Source organism: Haliaeetus leucocephalus, unplaced genomic scaffold (genome assembly GCF_000737465.1).
Source record: "Haliaeetus leucocephalus isolate CR32 unplaced genomic scaffold, Haliaeetus_leucocephalus-4.0 Scaffold848, whole genome shotgun sequence".
Classification (NCBI taxonomy): Eukaryota; Metazoa; Chordata; class Aves; order Accipitriformes; family Accipitridae; genus Haliaeetus; species Haliaeetus leucocephalus.
This window is the reverse complement of record NW_010973284.1, coordinates 760,372-773,209: the sequence shown is the minus strand read 5'-3', so window position 1 is coordinate 773,209 and position 12,838 is coordinate 760,372. Positions and strand designations below refer to the sequence as shown.

General features: G+C 42.3%; 1 protein-coding gene across 2 annotated transcripts in view; it reads right to left on the bottom strand.

Annotated features, from left to right (window-relative positions):
* DOCK7 (dedicator of cytokinesis 7) overlaps window positions 1–12,838 on the bottom strand; it is a 99,925-nt gene that overhangs the window by 84,092 nt on the left and 2,995 nt on the right. For both annotated transcript variants that reach the window (XM_010582299.1, XM_010582300.1), the window contains exons 2-3: window positions 911–1,086; window positions 646–714 (exon numbers count right to left, since the gene is read on the bottom strand). In XM_010582299.1, coding sequence (XP_010580601.1) covers window positions 646–710 — 65 coding nt within the window. In that variant the 5' untranslated portion in view covers window positions 711–714; window positions 911–1,086. The remainder of the gene's footprint in view (window positions 1–645; window positions 715–910; window positions 1,087–12,838) is intronic.

Sequence of the window (12,838 nt, the reverse complement as noted above, 5' to 3'; positions counted from 1 at the left end):
TTGAAGTCATCAGACTTTCAATCATCCGAGAGAGTGTATGTTCCAAGTAAATCTACTCAGAAACCTTCCTGCTAATTTGCATAAATTAATCAATGTACACACATTCTCTAAACTGTTAACTCATTAGGTAAATGTCGTGATAGTTCAAATATTAACAATTATTTGTTTAAATTACATACTTTCTCAAAGTCTCTTTGGGAACAAATGAAAGCTGCAGAGGACACCTTATCTATTAGGTGGTTTTGACTGCACATGAATCTTACATCATTACGAAATTAATGCAACTTCTCTCTAAAAAGAGCTAAAAACATAGAGAACAAAGAATGAAACAAATGCTGGAAGTAATTTTACTTGTTCGCATCCCCTAAATACTCTACCATTCTAAAGGAGCAACTGTTGACTAAAATGGCCTAGATTTTCAAAACTGCCTCAAGGGGTTTTGACATCTGAGATCTAATTTTCAAAACACAAAGCATCATTTCAGCTAAACACAAAGCATCAGTTCAGCTGAGCTGGGCAACTAAAAGCCAGGGCACACGGAATCAGTAGCCAGGACAATAATTTTTGAGCTTCCTCATACCAGCTAGCCACCCTGCAAAAATTTAAATATGAAATCAAGCTGACAAATACCACAGGGGAACTCACTTTCTGTTCACAATTGCCCAGTCTTCCGTGTAACTTCTTACACAGTCCCTCACATGAGGGTCCATCTCACTGTTAAAAGAATAAAAACAAACACCTTCAAAATCACAGACATGATGATGACTTCTTAAACATACATACTTTCACTTAGGTTTGTATTTACTCTTCCAGGCATTTACAGCCAAAAACTCCAGGCTTCAGCCTTGCACATACTCAAATGCAGAACAATTAATTCCCTTGAGCAAGGTGTCACCCTGTCACCTCCTACCTCTCTTCAGGCACAGCCGACACAAGCGTTCGACATTCTCGGGGCGTGTAAACAACCTCGATGTCATCGGGAGGAAACTCAAGCAAGTCTCTCAGGGGTCCGGACTCCACTGCAGTCGAGTGTGTAATAAGGTAGTCCTCCAACTCAACTGGGTCCACTGCTTCTGTAAGCGGTACCTGGGAAAAAACAAGCAATGGAAGGGTCCTAAAACAGAGAGAAAGAAAAAAAAAACCCAACCCACACACATATATTCTACTTTGGTTTTTAAACCAGCTCTTCTGCCTTGTTGAGGAAACTTGATCTAACATCAGATGACAATTAACCCTAGCGGTGTTCATCTTAGCTAAAGCACACCATATAGTTATTTTTCATGTCTTATCTTTTACCTGATACTTCTCCAGACAGTTCTAGGATGCATACCATCATCATCTCAAAAAAAAAAAAAAAATCATCTATTTTCAAGAAATTCATTAGTTTGCATCAGAAGAAAATATTACACTGTATTTGCCACATGTATGACTTTGGATTTCTTTTTACCATGCTACTGCTCTGATCACAAAGGGAACGTTCACCCTGATGCTAGATGCAAGAACCCTCTGGCCCCAAGGCACAACCCCCGGACAGGAATCCAGAGCACGGGCTGATTTACCAGAAACTCACGAAGCCAGAACTCTAAGGACTAACATTATTTTGAATTAAATCAGTTCTCTGGGGAACACAAAACACAATGTTCATCCACCACAGGTACAAGTTTAACCACCTCTTCTCCCTGATATTAGGGCCTTCAGTGCCACGATGACTCTGCCCATGCCAGGCACTGCTCTAAATAAAATGGTTGCTTAAAAAACATATTTACTGGGCACAAAGCTTGCACCCAAAGCACAAGGAATGACTGAACAAACACACATTCAAGAAAACAGTAGATTTCACTGGGGGTACTGATCTCACCATATTGAAAAAAGTGAGCTTTTTTTAGGTACATGAAAAAAAAAAAAATCACATAAACTGGATACATACATTGCATAACTGTGTCTTTACATATGTATATTATATAAATACATATATATATTCTGATATGAGATCATTATCCTATGAGGCTGTACATAAACATAGACATTAAGAAAATGAAACACTAAAAACAAGTTTTGAGGAACCTGTTTCTACAGCAACTGACAGATTTCCTAGAATTCCCTGGCACATCCCAGTGAGGCTGAGTGGTTTAATATGAGTCACAAAAACACATCAAAATTCAGCAGTTTTTCTCTACTATTTCCTCTTTACTGTCATCCAGATGATTTCTGTGGGACAGGGAACTATCCTGTAGCTTGTCTTCTGTTGGCAATGACTTTAAAAACAACACTTAGTACTTAAGTTTTAAATGTGCGTCTCAAAAAAATTGCTATACCAATCTCAAATTCTAGTTTTTAAACTTGTATTGCCAAAAAGTTGTGAAATGAGTCAATTTTTTATTCAAGGAAAAAGACTCGGCTAACACAGAGGGTATTGAAAGAATCTCTCCTACCACAGCCAACTTCAATGAATAGCGCAATTTTCTTAAAATACAGAAGACAAACCCTTCAGCAGAAAAATGGCGTGACTCCAATAAAGTCAGGTGAGTTGGACCAGATGACTTTATGCCAGATAAGAATCTGGTCCACCAAAAAAAAATGATGTCTAGAAACTCAGTATTTAGTTCTGCAATCCAGGTAAAAGATACAAGTTAATTTCTGTGTAAAGAAATGCACCATCGTCATCATCATCTATTTAACTCTGACCCCATAACCTTTTTTCCCCTTCTAATCCTGAACTCTTGAAATGAATTTGAAGTATGTGATTTGGGGAACTTTTGAAAATACAGATCAGATACTTTTAACTGTTTTCATCGCTGCCAAACTCACAACGAGCAGAACTTGTCATTGCTCTTCCCCACATTACAGTTAACATGTCATCACCCCACACTATCTGTTTCTTACATACAGATAGACCAGCTCCATTTGGCACTAGATACCTGACAAAACATCCAGCAGCGAAGTGTGACAGTTTATTATTGAGGAACTGCTAAAAGTGCATGTTTTTTCAGAAGACCTGCTGCATAATACTACTGCGACTTTTGAGTGCATACAATCCTTTCCACCGATAAACCTCAAAACCAAAGTAGAGTAAGCACCCAGAAATGGAGACTCCTTGCAAATGAAGATAAAAATAACAAAATCACTGGGCAAAAGCCACAGAGGCATTGGGTAGCAGAGGTGCTGGGAAAAGGCACTCCCTCAGGTCCTCTCGTTGCCAGTCCAGAGCCCCATCCATGCAGTGATGCAGCTGCGCTGGACATTGAAAGACCCTCACTGGAAGAAGGCCAGAGGGTCAAGGTAGCCTCGGAGGGTGACTTAAAGCTGCTTAACTGGCCCTATTTTTAAGCCCTAACATTTTAAGACTGAATTCTACTCCTCCTGCTGACCTCCGTTCCACGCTGGCAGCTCCAAAGCTGAGGTACCTTCCAGTACACTTGCTCAGCAAAACTGAGCTGACCATGCAACCTGCACAAACTCATTTACCTGTGCATCTCCCCCGGCTAACAAAGAGGAACTTTTTCCTCATTCCCTCTGATCTTTCTAATCCACTCATCCTGATAAACAGAAGAAAATTACAAACAGACAAGGAAAAAAAACTCCTGTATTAGGACAGAGTTGATGGAGACGTGCAGGACCAAGCAGACACAGGGCAGAGACTGCCACTGCCCCAAACACACCGTGTTTCCCCATCCCTGGCATTTCACATCTCAGATTTCACTTGTCCAACAAGAGCATTGTAATATATTGGACAAAAGATGAATGAACTGGCTACGCTAGTTAAAAAAACCCACCTAATCCGGAAAGGCAGACAGCGCTTAGGGGACTATCCAACACCAGGTCCCGGGTCGGCGCTCCGGGGGTTTCCAAGCCCTTTGTACATCTCAGGATTAGGCCCAAGGTTGCACTTCACAATTTTCCAGTTTGTCTCTTCAGATAACTATTGTACCATGAAGATGTAAACAAACATAAAAGTCAAACCCAGAAGCCTGTATTGGACTCACCATCTGTGCAACCAGAAATATTGTCTAGCACCTGAGCAAACAGGCCAAACATAAATTCATGGTTATGAAGAGGAACTACTTCTTGTCAGACTATTGGCAGATAAAAGGCAAGCACATTATTTTAAGCTTTAGGTATTTGTGGGGGAAGAAGTGATGAAAGAGGAGGAGGAAATAAGGATGAAAAAATGCACCGAAAGGAAAATGAACCCAAATGGCGTCCCAGTGTCTGAACTGAACCACAACAGCTCCTCTCATGGCTCTCACTGCTGATGCCTTAACCTTTCCCCTGTCCTGCATCCCTCTGAAGCTGTGGATGAGACCAAGAACAGACACAGTATTCAAGGGGCTATTCCTGTGTCATCTGCAACCTGGCCAAAGTCGCCTGAAATAGTCATACAAACCCACCAGATTGAAGGCGCACGCTGAAAGAGTTGGGCGAGTTCAGATAAAGACCATGTTATCCACCCTCATCATCCCAGTCTCACCACTGCCTGAGGAGCAGAACCTGCTCTATCATCTCACCTCCACGTCTCCAGGCCCAGCTTACCTCCTTCTGGCACCAGGAAAAGTAACGAGGCACCCAACAGCCGACTCCCCTGGCCTATTAGGATTGTGATACTTCCTTAGTTGACAAAAATTTTGCCCTTATCCTTGTGCACCACTCTGATGTACAGCTGATCTCCAGATTATCACAGGAACAGCAAGGCCTGCTTTCAGCTGCATATGAAAAGGTTTTGAAATCTGCTGCGGCAGAAATGGGGGAACAGCTGAGGGACTGTAAAGTTGTCCTCTCCCACAGCCCTGCTTGCTGGCAGGCTGCAGACAGCAATGTTCAATGCAATCTTTATCCCGCTTCCAGGAAAAGCCTTTTCGATCCCTCCCAACAGCTCCTAGGAAGCAACATCTCCTCCATGAAATGCAGCCGGTTTTGCTTCATCAGACTTCCAGAGGCAGAGGGACAATTTCAGCCAAGTATTTGCAAACGTGCAGTCCACCTACCAGCTGGCTAATAAACCTAACGGGAATACTGGAGCATTACTGTAAGAAATCACTGACAGCACGTCCGTTTCTTCCAAGAAGAGTTTATTAAGGCTGTTCAGAAACCAAAGCTGTACAGGAGCTCTGACCATCTTCCCAACCAGGACTATGGAATAGCCTAAATTAATAGCAAATACACACTAAAAATATGCAAAGGAAAGCCTGCTCCCAGAATCACGATTGCTGCTCTTTTGAAAAATACTCTCTGATTTTGTGCAAACTGTAATTACAGATCAAATTTTGGACAACCTTTCAGACAATTCCTTAACACAGTTTTCACTCAGTGTTTATCCCAGGATCAGACACTGCCACCTCACTCAGTGCAAGTGCTATTCTGGTGCTGTTAAAATGAATAGGACTACATGGGGAGAAAGGGGCTGCTCAGTATGAGTAAGAGGGGCATAACCTGCTCCCTGCCAACATAAGCACCAAATACAAAGTACTGATAAACTGAAAGTACAGAAGAAATCAAATGGGACTCTCTCTTTTTCAGACTTACGCAGCCCAATTACCCCGAATCAAACACACTGCTTGCAAATAATGATTCCACGTATGTCCTTAACCTGACCATAGACAAACACTCTGTCAGCTTAACTAAGACAACAACCTGATTGATTTGGTTTATATAAACTATTTAAGGCAGACGTTCCATAGGTGCATCTGCGTTGTTGCAGTTATAGCTCTCAGAAGTTGCATTTCGAAACCCTATTTCAAAGGTTTACAACTCTCCTGCAACAGGGACAGTCAAGCTTTCTTCTTTAAGGCTGTGTTATTCTTCACTGTTATATCCCCTTAAAAGCTTGAAAATAAAATTTCGTTTCCTATTGACTTTGTCCTTCTCTAGACAGCAAACATTGTATTTTGCTGTAGTTTTAGTGCACTGCTAGCCGAAACGTGTCTCCGTCCTATTTATGTCCTTCTTTTGAGCACCTACCTGTATCATCATCATCAGTTACAGAAGCAGCATCTGCACAAATGTGGCGACAGGGGAAGGATCCTCTGCTAGGGAACGTGGCATAACACCACGGAGGGTAACACAAACCCCCATTTACTTCAAGCCAAGCATCTTACCCAAGGACTACAGGAGCAAAGGGCTAACACGGAGGGAAAGCTACACCCCGGGCACCGTGATGCAAAGCTCATGGCTTATTCCACCCCACCAAGGAAGCCAAAAATAAAATGAAAAGGGCAGATTTGTATTAGACCTGCTGTTGTGGCGTTCCTGAGAACAGACGACCGCAACCAGCTCCCTCGTGCGCAGAGCAGACCCCTCTGACAAGCAGGACTTCCCACGTGTCCCAGTGACCAGGGCATTGCCGAGCAGCGGTGTTGGCCACGTACAACCGAGAGGGAAGGCAGCAGCCGCCGTGCTCAGAAGGAGCTCAGCAAACACAAGTGTGCGGTGCGAGGTGATTCAAAAGGCAGCAGGGATGCCTCACTAACAAAGGCAATGAGGATACTTGCCACAGATGCACTTTTCCATCGTGCTCAAGAAATGACCAAAGGATAAGTATTTAATTAGCATGCCATTTAATAAGCCATCGTTACATGCCCTTGCCTGAACAGCCTCCCGCTCCAGTTTGCTGCCTTACTGAACCAATTACACCTACATTAGTACCTAAAGACTAAAGGTCTGCTCTCCTGGGCACTGTACAGAAGGTCAGTAAGGGATCACAGTAGCAACTAGGGCAGAAAAAGGGACAATTATTATCTCCATCTCACAGACACTGATGGAAGCACAGAAGTAGTCCTGGGCAGAGATCATTGCTGTGTGCTCCGATGTCCACAGGCATTCAGATTTTTGCCTTAAGGACTTTAACCTATCCTTTCCCTACACAAACAGCTAGGCAGAGGGGATATTTCTAGATCCTATTCCAGAATTTTGTTGCCTAACTCACAAGCGTCGTACTGAGCATCACGAGTAGTCTTGTGGGACGCGCTCTAAGCAACTGATCCCAGCTATGATTTTGCAGACTCTTCCAGCTAGCGTATGAAAAGGACCGTGTCCCTCGCATTTCCTTCTCCCTCCCTCACCTCTGCCCTCCCAAGATGCTTATTCTCACAGGGAGCAACAACAGCTTTTTAAATGGTTATGACGTGATGGCTTGGCAGGATGCATCTGGCAGAACAAGGACTTGAACCCGAGTTCCTTGTGGCCCAATCCAAGACCAATTTTCCTTTTATCTAAAATGAGATGCATAACTCCCAAGGGCAGAGACCCCGTCTCTGTGAGGATCGCAGTATAATTTGGGGCCCTGTAAAAATGACGATTGCAAAGACTGGAAGGTTATACCTCCTGCCTCCTGTCTGGGAGTAAAATTCCCTGCAAGGGTATGATAAGGGACCTTGAAAAATTAACCTTGCAGAGCTCCTCATCACAGGGAGGATCCTGACTACTATTTTTACTTGGCGGCTAAGCACTTCTGCAAAATCAGGGTGATATTTCTTGCCAATTTTGAAAGTAGGACAAAGTTCCATCTTAACTTCAATACCTCCTTAAATATTAAACAATTTATAATGTGGTAAAACTGTAACAGATTGCGCCAAAGCTTCAAATTCTAAATTAATACCAACTTCCCACCCACTGCCTCCCTGGGCAAAATCTTGGAAGGACAGAAGAAGCAGATTAACATTTCAAAGCTGAGCTCCAGCCTGCTCTTAGCTATCACTAGGTCTCCAGGGCAAACAGTCACTTCCCTTGTTGAGCATTCAGGAATGCAGATGGCCTGTTCTTGCTGTGGCAAAATCCTGTCACCCTTAAAGGGATACTGGTATCTCAGGGAACTGCAACAAGAGTCAAATCTGATGTACCATAGGAAGGACTCAGCATAAATCTGAGAATACAGGAAATGTAACACACTAAAAAAAAAAATAAAGTTTGCAGGCAAGTTAAAGAAGGTAACGGTTTAAAGAAATATATTTGCTAAACAGAGTCATCAGATTTATTTTTAAGTGTGAACTACAGGGCATGGTCACTCTAAAAGGTTTTGAAACATGAGCAGTGCAATATTAACCACTGAGAATGCTCAAGTAATTAAAAAACATGTTTTACTTGCATAAATTACATTTTCTTTCACCTAAACACTTACTCCAAAAATGGTCATCACTGGATCCAAATTCTAAGAATCACATATTCATCTGCTGTCATTACTGCATTTCAGAAAACCCATACCCCTAATTTCATAAGCCTGATAACTGGTAAGCACAGAGAACTCCTGCATTTAACTTTTTGGCTGCATTTATAATATATGGAAATATTCAAATGAACGAAGGAGATTCCAAGGCAATCTCTGCTTTTCATCAACCACAGACAGCTAGCAACCCTCAACAAGGATGACACCTCCCCAGCCATAAAGTGCAGTCATTACCTCCACATACATGCATACTGCCTCTGGAATGCAGTTCCGTATCTCCTGCTTTGCTCTAGCTCTTATTACTTCTTTTGCATGGTGTTTTGAAAGACGTAATTACTATAGAGAATAGCTGATAAAAGTCCTTCATTTCAAACTGTAAACATGCCTCAAAAATTTCTGTAAGCTTTCTCTGTTAAGACAAAAATTGTTTTAGAAATAATCTGAAGCCTCCATTTTTAAGATCCGAGAATATTTAATATTAAAGTTCTGGACTCTTTTTACAGACAAGCCCAGTGATTTGTAATGTGTGTCAAATTCATGTAATATCACAATGCTTGAAATGGAAAAAGCCTCTAATGAAAGGAAATATTTGTAAATATACCTACCTAAAGACAGATCCTACATATAACAAGTAACAGCCAATCACAAAACCAGTGAGATGTTTTATGTACAAATATTGCTAGGTTATTTGCTATTATAACTGGTTGCTAATGTAAGAAACCATTTGGGTATAGAAATATTAATATTAATCAGAGATTAATTAGTTATCTGGGAATACTAAAGCAATTTCTTACCAAACCCAGAAAGACACGAATTATGCCTCCAAGGATGGGTAAGAAGACAGACAGTATCTTCTTTGATGACTAAGAATCACGTCATTTCACCAAGAGAGCATTTCAAGAATACAAAGACTTTGATATAGAAAACGCAAGTGCTGAGACTGATCTGAAAGAGCTACCCTCTGATAAACTGTGCCAAAACTGAGAGCGCAAAGACTGAGACAAAGAAAACATCAAAGCTCCATTATTAAAGAAATGAAAAAGCCAAACAGTTTGACCAGAGACTGCAGAAAACCACAGACTTCCCACTTTTGGCAGAAACATTACATCAGATCTGCAGAGACGGATCCCTCTGGACCCTTAGCATTCACACAGGCAAACCATGGCGGCTCTGAACCGTGCAAAGTGAACGGTGGTAACCACCAACGTGCACGCTCTTCTGAGCGAAAAATACTTGGCACAGTCACGTCTCAATTATCAGTGGACAATTTATCCAGGGTATGGATTAACCACCAGACACACGAAGACGCCAGAGCTGGCGTCGTGTGGAGCTGCCTATGCTATTAGCTCAAGAGCAGCACTAGAGGACAGCTGAAGTGGTTTACGTACGTGCTCAGGTGAAGAAATTACTGCATCTGCCACATTCACAGGGAGCAAAGCCTCTCCTAACAAACCACGCAAGTCTGAGCCAGCTTTGGGCACAGACAGTCCCGATGTCTCAGCTTTGTGCACCTGCGCAGCCCTGCCTGGCGGCTCCAGCAATGAGCCCCAGCACCCAGCTAACCCCCTTGCAGTGGCACGGCCATCACGGAGTAAGGCTCAGCCCGTTGACCGGAGCTCTGGGGATCTCCAGCCTCGAGTCTCCTTGCCTGCTGTTGAGAGCTAGCTCTGCAGAGCCACCCCAGCGCCCCTGCACAGCGACAGCGCTGGGCCAGACCGGTGCAAAACCTGGGCGCATCCACCCAACCCTGCTAGCCCAGATCATAGACGCGGGTCTCATTCAAATTAGCTTAGCGCTAATAAGGCTAACAACGCACTCAAGCTGCCTTACGACTGCAAAAGGCTGCGAGCGCGTATATACAAAGGAACTGTTGCAGCAGCGCATCTACACCTTACGTGCTCACGTGTCCTCTGACATAGGCTTATTCCTTCACGCAGTCTTACAGCTGGTACTAAAGCACGCTCCGCCTGCTCTCCTGAGCCTCCGTGGGCAAGCAGCAGCCAGACAGCTGAGAAGGAGAAAGCAGCCGTAATTTAGCATCGTGAAGCAGCAGCCTTCCAACCCGTTGCTGCTTGCTGGGACCGTGGCAGCATTAGCATGAAAGAGTCTGCAAGCGGACCAACTTCCACTGGAAATTTTTACATTGCAATTTGAATCCGATATTAAGAAATTTTTGCAGTTTAGGGTATTAGCAGCATTTCCACTAAACATCAGTTCGTTTATGCATCTTATTCCTGAAAAAGAGGTGTCACGACTAACTTTAACAAACAAAGAGTAGGACTTAACGGCATTTTTAGATTCTGAGTATTTATTAACAGGCCTGTCACAAATGCTTCATTTAAGTAACTGAATTTACTTGGTATAATAACATTTAGTTAAGATTAGTTATCTCTGCTAATGTATAAATTGTTTAAGCTATTGCAGATAAATGAGACTCAGCAGCTTTTCAAGGGATACCAGACTCACCAACTTAACATATAAAATGTTCCTGATCTCCGCAACAAGACTCATTACTGATCTTAGAAACAGTATGTAGCACTTGCAATTTACTAAAGAAAGTGCCTGCACCAGAGCAGAGTTAACTGTGAGTAATCCCCAGTGGGAGGAGGCAGGGAAGAGGATGTGGATGCCTCTCCCATCCTCCCCTGTCTGATGAGGATACACCATTCAGCAAGGCAGGGCAAAACCTCCAGGAAATACATATAATGGGAGTCACTATTAAGCCTTAATCAGCTTCGAGAGAGCATTAAGACTTGGCTCATTTTTCCTTTTCATTTTAGTGATTTTGGCGATAAAATTACTTGGCTCTGAACACTTCAAAACGCCCTTTTCTACGCCACATAGGATACTGTCATGTTTTCCCTTGCAGTGTTTTCCATTCATTTGCACAAATTATCCTTTCTTCTTCTTTTAAATGATGCTAAAATAAACAATGAAAATATACAAAGGAACCTATATTCTCTGGAATAATTAGATACTATCCTTGAATACACAACCAAAGTCTGACATCCAATAAATCCAAGACAAAGCTTCAATTAGCCCAGATAATGCCCATAAACCCAGCAGTGCTTTACAAAGATATGTAAATGTCAGCACCTTTATTTTACACAGAGAAAATGGAGCGCTGAGAGCAGATGTGGTCAGATCACATCATGTCCAAGAATCCAGACCCCTTTATTCCCAGACTAATTTGCATTGCTTATAACAGTGTTCCTCCCCATACTAACCTTCAACTATGCAGTAACATACACCAACAGACAGGAAATATTGCCCTTAATCCTTTGGAAACAGCTGTCATTTTTCCATAAAACAACTGATTATACATTCATTCTGCTTATTTGCAAGTTTTGTAAAATGCTGCTCTTCTAATTAAAATATACCTCTAAAGATTTAAGAAAAAAAAAAAAATCAAGAACTTTTTCTTTTCTTAGGAAAAAAAAAATCAAGTTTTGGACAACAATGAAAAACATTTCACTGACTATCTTTGGCACTCAAAAGTAAAGTATTCAGAAATCCAAGATTTTATGCATCTTCATCTAATTTGAAAAATATAAATATCATTAAGCAACAAAAGCTGCTGAATGTAGAACAAGACACAGAAACAGCTGGGCTACAACTGAAGAGAGGTCCAGATACCCAGTGATTATTTTCTGTCCTTTGATAACATCACCTGCCCTCATAAAAGGACAGCAGACAGAGGGAGAAAACCAGACTGTGAGCCCATTTTGCAGATACAAACCAAAACTGCTCTTCCTGCACCAAAGCAGTTAACCAAGGCAGGCATACCAAGATTCAGAGAAAACTTTGGGTCACTTCAACAGTAACTCATGCTAATCTCTGACAATCCACAATCCAGCTTCATCCAGGTAAAACTACTGCAGAAATTTGGAGAGAGGAATCAGGCCTCTGCCACACTGCAGCATGCACCAATGAGCAGAGATGACCGGTGCAACAGAGGGTGAGCAGACAGAGTTAACAAGCACCATAGCACAAACAGTTCCTCAACAGAAAAAATAAACTGGGAAAGAAAAGAAAGTGGTTAGTCACGAGGGATTATAATAGCCCATAGTAAACAGTCCAGTTCATCAAATAAACAAAGCAAATACCCCATCCTGCAAGATGCTAGGGAATTCTTTGAAAGGAAGTGCAAGCTCACTGCTTTCAGTGCATTCAATCAGTGAGTTTGGTGATGAGAAGCCCCAGCTCCCACGAGGAAATATTGAACCTCTCAATGCGCCGAAGATGAACACAGCACATGGCTTACAACCCAGAACGCCTACAGCAAGGTTGTGCAAACACACACTCGATTTACCAGTGGATTTAGAGAGACTTGCAAAAGTAACTTCAAAAAACAAAATCTCTTTCATCTAACTGTAGGACCTTACCAGCTCCTATTTCTCAGTAACAAACTATTAGTGCCTTCTGTTCTGGATTTCAAAAATAAAAGCTCAGTGCTGCAAGGACTGCATCCTGCAGAGTCCCAGTTCAGCACATTAGGTTATACAGGAAAAGCCTCTGAAGGCTTTGGACCTGTATCTGTGGTTTAAGGAATGTGCAATTAAAATCAGCTGATCCTAAAGTGGCAGAAGGGTGGAGGCTGACAATAATAAACCACAAGCTCCTGTACAGTCATTTGAAAGCAGTGCCTTCTCCCCAGCTCTACCAGATACTAAATTAGAAACA